This window comes from Myotis davidii, unplaced genomic scaffold (genome assembly GCF_000327345.1).
Source record: "Myotis davidii unplaced genomic scaffold, ASM32734v1 scaffold363, whole genome shotgun sequence".
NCBI lineage: Eukaryota > Metazoa > Chordata > Mammalia > Chiroptera > Vespertilionidae > Myotis > Myotis davidii.
The window spans coordinates 2,998,102-3,007,835 of NW_006294069.1; the positions used below are offsets into that span (position 1 = coordinate 2,998,102).

At 35.8% G+C, this 9,734-nt stretch overlaps 1 protein-coding gene across 2 annotated transcripts in view; it reads right to left on the reverse strand.

The window, feature by feature from the left end:
• Positions 1–4,334: 4,334 nt before the first annotated feature.
• YWHAE (tyrosine 3-monooxygenase/tryptophan 5-monooxygenase activation protein, epsilon) overlaps positions 4,335–9,734 on the reverse strand; it is a 36,520-nt gene continuing 31,120 nt past the window's right edge. The window contains exons 6-7 of one of the 2 annotated variants that reach the window (XM_015566777.1): positions 7,108–7,152; positions 4,335–5,267 (exon numbers count right to left, since the gene is read on the reverse strand). In XM_015566777.1, the coding sequence (XP_015422263.1) occupies positions 7,145–7,152 (8 nt within the window). In that variant the 3' untranslated portion in view covers positions 4,335–5,267; positions 7,108–7,144. The remainder of the gene's footprint in view (positions 5,268–7,107; positions 7,153–9,734) is intronic. The other variant, XM_006768083.2, reaches the window with a different exon arrangement.

Sequence of the window (9,734 nt, forward strand, 5' to 3'; positions counted from 1 at the left end):
CCACGTTGTGGGCTCAGGAGGCAGCTGATCAATGACTCCCTCTCATCATTGGTGTTTCTTTCTCTTTCTTTCTCTCTCCTCCCCTTTTCCTCTCTAAAATCAATAAAAATGTATTTAAATAAAAAACTTTTTAAAATCCAGTAACTAGAAATAATACCCCAAAAAGGAACCAGACCGCTACAGAGAAAACTACAAAACATTAAACATTACTGAAAAAAAACTAAAGATATAAATAAGGAGAGGTATACAATGTTGATGAATTAAAGGACATAATTATACAGACGTTCTCAAATTTATTCTAGAGTCAATAAAATCCTAATCAAAATACTTTTGTTGTTACTGTCCTAGTATTGAAATTGACAAGTTGATTGGTTTTAAAATGTATAAAAAATGCAAAGTGCCAAGAATAGCCAACGCAATCTTGAACAACAAAAACAAAAAAACTGGATGACTCACACTACCAGACCTTGAGTTATTTCAAACCTACAGTACTGCAATGGCACTATGACAAATAGACCAATGGAACAATAAATGGTGCTGGATCAATTGAAAACCTATAGAGAAAAATAGTATTTTTAACAACTCCCTATTATCATGAACAAAACTCTAGATGATTCTAGATCATGATATGAGAGGTCAAACACTACTTTAAAAAAACAACATAAAGGATTAATGATCTTAGGGTAGGCAAGTATTTCTTAAATAGGACATATAAAGCACTTACCTTAAAGGAAAATATGAATAAACTGGACTATATCAAAATTAAGTACTGTTCAAAAGACATTATGAAAATGAAAAAGCAGGGCAGATGGAAGATTACTGTAATAACAACTCCAAAGATAAACTTTCTAAGTTATAAATACTTCCTAAAAACCATTAAGAAAACGACAACTCAACAGAAAAACAGGCAAAATTGAGTATTTAACAAAATATCCAGATATCCAATAAACCTATTAAAAAGTGCTATCTCATTAATCACCAGGAAAATGCAAAAACCAGAATGAGATACTACTATACAAACCCACCAGAATGCTACAGCTAAAAATAGTGACCATATCAAATGCCAGTGAGGATGTGGAAGAAATGGGATTCTCATTCACTACTGGTAGGACTGTAAAAGAGTACCACTTTGGAAAACTGTTTTTGCAGCATCTACTAAAGCTGAACAAATGTATTCCCTGTGACCCAGTAATTCCATTTTTAGGGATATGCAACATTAATGTATACATGTATATACCAAAAGACATGTACAGGAATGTCCGTAACATTATTTGTAACATCCAATAATTGAAAATAACACAGTGCCTATCCACAGAATACATGGTGGTATTCTAACACAACAGAATACTATAGTCATGAAAAACACTACTGTTAGGTAATGACATGGACTAACGCCACAAAGTTGAGAAAGTTGTATGATCCCATTAATATCAAGTTCAAAAACAGGTAAAACTAATCAACGGCGATCAAGATACTGACTTAGTTGTCGGGGTATTCACCAAGAGAAAACATGGGCGAGTCTTCTAGATACCGGTCCTGTTCTATTTTTTGATGTGAGTGGTAGCTAAATGTTGTGCTCACTTTATTAAAATTCATTAATTATACACTTTTAATGTATTTTTTATACTTAAAAAAAAATTACTTTAAAAAAATCCCGTTTCTCTACATCCTCACAACAGTAACCTAATCTTTGCCTCAGTGAAAATAGCATCTCATTTTAGCTTACACCTCCTTAATGCAAATGAAGTTTTTGTTTTTAAAGGTTGTTACTGTAATTCTATTGAAAGCAAATTCTGAGTGTTCAACAGGTATTATGGCCTGTTTAGCATAGCCACAAATGTGCCAATTAATGGGAAAGAAGTCCAAGGTGCTGAAGTACGCCCTATCTGCTATAGCACCACAATTTTAAGTGGCAAAAGGTCTTTGTAGAAGACCCAAAACCAAGCAAAATGGGATGGAAGCATGAGTGACAAGTGAGTGCCAGATTAGGTCTAACTGGAAAAACGGCCAATGATAGCTTTAGACAGAAGCCCCTGGACATAATTTGTACTGTCCAGATTGTACAAGTACACATTCATCATTTCAATTGAGATACAAATGTCTACAATTCAAAGAACTTTAGGAAAAGCAATCCGCAGCCCTCCTTAAACATAGCAAGTCTTAACTAAAACCTCTGTGAGCTGATGGTGCAAGAGTACCAACCTAAGATCTTCCCCAAAGCAGTAACTAAGATAGTAAAAAGCTAGAAAGTAATGTATTTTAGAAATATTTCCACCAAAAGTGGCTAAAAATGAGGTTGACCTGAAGGTATTAAGACTTTGGTTCTCTAGAAAACTGTCACAGCACTGAGGCAATTTGACAACCTATAACCACTGATCACTCACTTGTCCAAGCTAACCTAAATTAGAACTGCTCCAACTGTAAAAAATACTAATTTTTACTTATAAATTAAGCTACAGATAAAAAACAAATTGCCAAAAACTTAATCTAGGTAATAAGCCTTCCTGACTCTTTTTCAGACAGTAGCCACCTCACAGCCCTTTATTGTTTACATTCTATTTTAATTCTATGATTAAAAGAATATAGCTTTTGAAGAGGTATCTCAATTGTAAAACATATGCTTACTTCAGAAATGTTAAAATATACATATCTTAAATGATCACTTTAGGATAGAGAAAATTGTTTCAATAAAACACTGAGTTTTCATACAGAACAAAAAGGTAGAATGGCTTAATGATTAAGAGCATGGGCTCTTTAGTCGTAAGAACCTACCTGTGAATTCTGCTTGATTACTATCAGCTCTGTGGCTTTGGGCAAGTTCAACTTTTTCCTATTTCAGTTTTCCTATTTGCAAAATGCAAGTGACAGCTCACCTAATTATCACCACCTATGTGCTACATTGCAAATACATCTTAATGTAGCACAGTTCCCAGTCTATAGTTAATAATCAGTTAGCTAATTATTGTATCAATTATAAGCCTAGTAACTATGACATATAAAACAAGATAGGGTTGAAGTTTGCTCATCCATGTTGCATTCAGAATCACCACCTCTAAAAAATCACAATTCCTTTAATCGTCCATCTTAGAATTTTACCAGGAATCCCTGTGAACTATAACTTGTAACAATCTTCAAAACAAAGATCTTTATGCCAGTTTTTCAGCATGTTCTCTCTTCTCTATTGTCCTAGGATCAAGAGCATAGCAGCTGATTTATAAACCATTACGTGGCATTTGTCTGGGTCAAGAGCCAAGTTAGAAGTTATGCTTTACTCCATAACTTCCCTTAGAATGACCTAAGTTCATTCTCATCTTCCTAAAAGCAAAATATAACATTGGAGATTTGCTTTTCTGGCCAGCCATCCCAGAACCCAAGCATAGGTATCAACCCAATTACTGGCACTAACATTTTAGAAAACGATTCGAGTCTGAAACTTTTTTCAAATCAGCCCTGGTTGGTGTGGCTGTCGGTTGGAACAACACCTGTACACCAAAAAGAACAACAAAAAATGGTGGTGGGTTCAATTCCCTGTCAAGGCACATACCCAGGTTGCAGGTTCAATCCACAGTTGGGGCACGTGCAGGAAGCAGCCAATTGATGTTTCTCTCTAAAACCAGTAAAAACCCCTAGCTGGTTTGGCTCAGTGGACAGAGTATCGGCCTGCGGACTGAAGGGTCCTGGGTTTCATTCCAGTCAAGGGCATATACCCAGGTTGCAGGCTCAATCCCCAGTAGAGGGGGTGCAGGAGACAGCCGATCAATGACTCATCACTGATGTTTCTCTCTCTCCCTTCCACTCTGAAATCAATAAAAGAAATTTTTAAATCAATAAAACTTTTTACAAATCAAAGCGCTAAGAATATTTAAAACACAAATTAACTGCCTTCAAGTTACAATGGTAACTCGAGTTTCTCTAGAAATCAATTGACCCTCAAAGGTGACTAAACCTAGAGCTGAAAAACTCCACTTTTCCTAACCAGCTATAGGACAGTGTCCCCTTTCTGCAGTCTTCCCATCTGTGACAAGGATCTTTCTAAAGACCTGCACCAATAATCACTCTTTTAACTACCTCATTCATTTCCTTGGGTGGCAGGTTTTCTCTCAACACCAAGATTGCCACATCCTTAAAGACAGGATAGGTAATGAATTGATTTGGACTACTAATGTTCTTCACAACCAGGTTACAGGTCATTTTTTTCCAAAAATATACATCATTTTTGAGAAACAGACAAGTGATTTATGAAAGAAAAAGAGACCTTTTCACATTCAGGCAGATGATATCACTGGGTTTAGGCTAGAGATTTTATTTTAAAAAGATAAAAGATGGAGGCGCAATAATATTTGGCATTTTTAATTTAGGTTTGTTTTATTTAAGTTTAATGTTAATTCCATGCTGTGTTTCAGTAAGAACAATACAGATTCTGTATCTGTGGCTCCAGTCAGATATCCAGTAGTACAAATTAGCTTCAAGTTACACATACTGAACAAAAGAGGTTGAGCGAGCGAAGGAGGGGGGGGCAGGGAGAGGGAAGGAGAAGAAACAAAGAATTGAACACGCATGCAGGCTTTTCCATACCACCTTCAATGCTAACCTGCTTCAGAGGGAGAGTAAAAGTAGGCAAGAATGAGCAGCCACGGATTGTTGAACTGTTACCAGCACCATGCTTTTCAGCAGAGTTCGAATACTTTTTACAGCAAAACCATTACAACAAACTCCCCAAACAACCTTTAACCACCTCAAGCTAACACCCAATTAATCTTAAACATTGGTATAAAATTCAATTTAAACAATTAGAAAAAGGAAAAATGATACCACCTATGCCACTATAGTGTGATTAACCTCTCTCTTAGATGCTTGCTTCACCTAGAAGTCTAATGGCTTTCAAATGTAATTTCCATTTCTAATGGTGACCTTGCCACATCCGGCAGGAGACGAATACAGTAATGCTGAAAAAGCCTCTATGCAGTCCTGTTAGTGTCTTAAAGAACCTAAAAGCTGGGACCAGTAAAATCCACAGAAATTCACTCTTGCCTTTAAGAACTTTTGAAAACTGTTTTTTAAAAAAAACCAACAGGGCAGGAACCTAAATTCTGAGACCAAATGTAAAAGTCAGATTTGGTGGTTCTCAGTGACAATGGGGGAATTTCCAAGAGGGAGTGGGATGGGAAGGAGTGGGGGTGGTCAGAGATGGTTTCTCTTGTTGGCTTTTATGTCTCACTGATTTTCATCTTCCACATCCTGCAGCGCTTCTTTATTCTGCTCTTCACCTGCAAAGAAGAATAACAGTTACTTATTTCATACTGACTAGGCTGTCATGGTCACAAACAATGGTATCACTCCAAACAAAAAGACCCCTTTACATTTGCTACAATTGGTATTAAACACACAGACAAGCAAAGAACTTCTACCATCCTTGATACCTGAGATGCCTAAGCCAAAAGGTGCTGCTGGATCAAAATCTTCAATGGCCAATAGTTAGAATCATAAAAATAACTGACACACAGTAAAAATCAATGTTTTTACCCTCAAGAAGCTCTTGTAGACAGCCATGGTAACCATATTATTAAAATGATTTTCAAGCTTTCATGTATATCGTGTCAAAATATCCTTTTCTCAATAACCTCACTTCATCAAGAATCAGGAATATTTTACAATTATTTTTTTGCAAAATCTAATTTACCCACAATCTTCATATCAGAAATGCTTCAATAAAGAAAACCGAGCAGTAAAATGTTCCAAAGGCCTTCTACAGTTTTAGAGAGAGGATTCTGCTTTTGTAAATATTTTATATTTTGTATCCTGGCCAATTATATACCAAACCATAACCAGATTTCTCACTTCAGAGTGAAATAGCACTCAAACCAGACCACTGAGGTTATTAAAGAAGGGCATTTGGACCAGTTCTCTCATGCCATTTTTCTTTTCCCCTTGAACATGACAATTAGCCTGAAGAGTTTCAACTGCACTAGGACATGCAATAGAAAGCCAGCCTATTCATCTATTAACAAGCATTAAACAAGTCAGCCATAATAAAGAAGCATGCACACTTTAGCTAAAAAATAAAACAGGTAAAAGTTACATTTTGTGCTTTAACCCTTTGAGTAACAGCTAATATCCTAGGAACTATGCTAAAATTGCCAAGGCATTTTTGCTGATTTTACAGCAGTTTAGGGGAAAAAATATGAATCGCAAGTAAATGAAGTTACATATTCAAAAACTTAAGGAAACCTTTACTACATTTGTTTTCTGCACTTAGGTGCCACCTGTCAATAAAGAGTGAACTACTAGCATCTAATAGTGACACTGCAGGAGGAGCGCCGGCACTCTAGGGGTCAACCATTTATAATTCTTACATATTACTAATTTGAATCAAAATTGAAAAAAAATCAATGAATTGATTCAACAATCATAATATGACAGTTCAGACCATCCACTCATACTGCTTGTTAAATTAATTAGGATGGACAATAACACTAACACTGATTGCCTACAGACATAACGCATTTACCCTTAGAATTTTTTAAAAGTCTTAAAGACATTGATATGATAAACGAGCAATAACGTTTAAGTAAAGTTTAGTTTGTCATTTCAATTTTCCTTTGTGATAAAAATCTTTAACATAGATATGTGACTAAAAAGTACTTGAAGGACAAAGATTTTTTACTTATGTACAGAAAAAGACATGCAAAACACAAAAATATCCATTTACTGAGGAAAGAAATGATGGACCACCCAGCTATTCTTCCCCCCAAGAACAATAATGTACTCAAACTTAGGAAATGATAGGAACATTCACTCACATTTTAAACAGCAATATGCTGCGCCAAAATATGGTTAACATACGACAATAGAGCACACTCTAATTCACTCAAGCAAACATTAGATTTGCCAAAAGTTCCAAGTAACTTCGGCATAAAAATATTGTCACATAAATCACACCCAACCAAAGGTGATAGAGAGTAGCAGATCATAAATATCTTAGAATGTTTTGCATCCTGGAATGTACAACAGGCAGTTTTGTAAGCAACAGGATGATGATATGCAAGCATGATTAGTGAAGAACCAAAACTTAAAAGCAGAATTCACTGTGCCATGATAATGACTTACAAAGTAGTTTTTAGGAAAGGAAGAGTTGGATTTTCCTTTAGGAATCTATATTGCAAGGAGAAAGGGAGGGAGAACAATCACATGAAAGCAACATTACAAGAAAAATAAACCAAGAGAGCAGGACAAAGGAAAAACAATGATTTTTAGGAAGAGTCAGATTTTGGTCTTTATACTTTATATAAACTTCACTCTAAGAAATACTGTTCCTTTTCTTTTACCTTTAAAGAGGATGAAATAATATCCTTTTAAAAGGTATGCAGAAGAAAAGTTTTCCTTGGATGTATTTCTTTGCCCACTGTTTCTAGATTTTGGAGGAGGAATGGGAGGCAGAGAAAACACACATTTCCTTTCTGTGGATTTGCATATGAAACAGTCCTCTCTAATCACAGATTAAGAAAAAAAGGACTGAAATGGCCTCATGAGATAAAGTTGTGATCCCTTTAAAGAATTATGTCCCAACACAATCAGACAGACATAACATATTCTGCAATCATAAAACATAAAAGTGTATAAAAATAAAAGCTTGTGGCCAAAACCGGTTTGGCTCAGTGGATAGAGCATCGGCCTGCGGACTGAAGGGTCCCAGGTTCGATTCCGGTCAGGGGCATGTACCTGGGTTGCGGGCACATCCCCAGTGGGAGGTGTGCAGGAGGCAGCTGTTCGATGTTTCTCTCTCATCGATGTTTCTAACTCTCTATTTCTCTCCCTTCCTCTCTGTAAAAATTCAATAAAATATATTTTAAAAAAATAATAATTAAAAAAATAAAAGCTTGTGAACCACATATTTTTCCTTTAGAAATCCTCAATTCAAATGTTTGGCACAATTTTTCCTAGTTAGTAAAGTAAAAAAGGAGAAAACCATCTATATAATCCTTACTCTAAATTCAAGTAACATCCTGGAAAACTACCAATTCTATGACCACAATTCTCCTATCTTCAGCATTGATTCTAAGTCACAAAACAAATAATTCATGTGTAATAGTATACCTTTTAGCAAAACTAGCAATTTCCTAGTAGCCACAACAATTTATAAATTCAGATAGTTTGATAATTTTAATAAAAGGTCAAGATACTACTTGAATTTTCTATTGTTTTAACTAGCATTTTTCATAATTCCTAGTACTTTATAATAAAGTGAAAATTGGTGTGTTTCAAACAAATTTAACAAGCCAATTTACAAAGTAAAAAGGATTTGAAGCAACTGGATTCCACTAGATTAAAAAAAACACAAAAAACTTTTAAGATTAATCTTATGCCGCCCTAGCTGGTTTTTCTCAGTGGATAGAGCATCGGCCCGTGGACTGAAGGGTCCCAGGCTCGACTCCAACCAAGGGCACATGCCAGGGTTGTGGGCTCGATCCCCAGTAGGGGGTGTGCAGGAGGCAGCTGATCAATGATTCTCTTTCATCATTATTGTTTCTATCTCTCCCTCTCCCTTCCTCTCTAAAATCAATAAAAATATATTTTTAAAAAATTAACCTTATGCTAATAAAAACCTTCCCAACTATAAAAACATAAGTAGTTTATAGAAAATATCCTATTAGATTAATCTTATGCTAATAAAAACCTTCCCAACTATGAAAAAAAGGTAGTTTAAAGAAAATATCCTATTTTAGCCCGGCTGGTGTGGCTCAGAGGTTGAGCATCGACCTAGGAACCAAGAGTCACACATGCCCAGGTTGGGGACTCAATCTCCAGTAGGGGGTGTGCAGGAAGCAGCCAATCAATGATGTTCCTCTCACTGATGTTTCTATCTCTCTATCCCTTCCCCCCGCCCCCACTGTGTGTGTGTGTGTGTGTGTGTGTGTGTATCTCCTATTTTTAAATGATTCATTTCATTTCATGACACCCGATAACAAAGAAACAGAGTATCTTTGGTTCTGTATAAAAACGGAGTGACATATAGTCTACTATCAATCAATTCTTGGTTATCAGTGATAATGAACAAGAGTAGCACTAGAAAATATAAGCTTTATTTCTATCTAACACTGTAATTTAACAACTTGTAAGAGTTGGCATCAAATGTCTAAAAAAACAAAAAAAATAACATTTCAACCCAGATCATCTTCGTTATTTTTAGCCTCAAATAAATGTTCCCTGGTTCAGAGGTGTATAGTTTATTGATTAGGCCAATATGGCTTAACCAAGTCATAAGTTCAAAGATGGTAAATTGGTCTTGAATCCCAGATTCATGGTAGTGATCGCCTGAAGTGCTATGTTGAAAATTAACCAACAGCTACATCTGGCTTTGTTGGAAAAGTGTGCAAGTAGGTCAGGTCACATGTGCTACATATTCCAAGCCAATCCTTGTCACATATCTAAATACTTTATACAGTAAGCTCTAGAAGCTGAATCACCCAATTCTCACTTTAGCACCATAACCTGTTTAAAACCTGACTTTCTAGTAAGGAAAGTGACAATTTATATGCCTTGATACCCATTTTCTGATACACCTTTAAAAAGTAGAATACTTTTAAAGACAGTACAGTATGTTGATCCAGGAGACTACAGCTAGCTTCAAGCAATGAAACATGTACTTCAATTTGGGGAACATACCCTTAAAGCAGTCGTTCTCAACCTTCCTAATGCCGTGACCCTTTAATACAGTTCCTCATGTTGTGGTGACC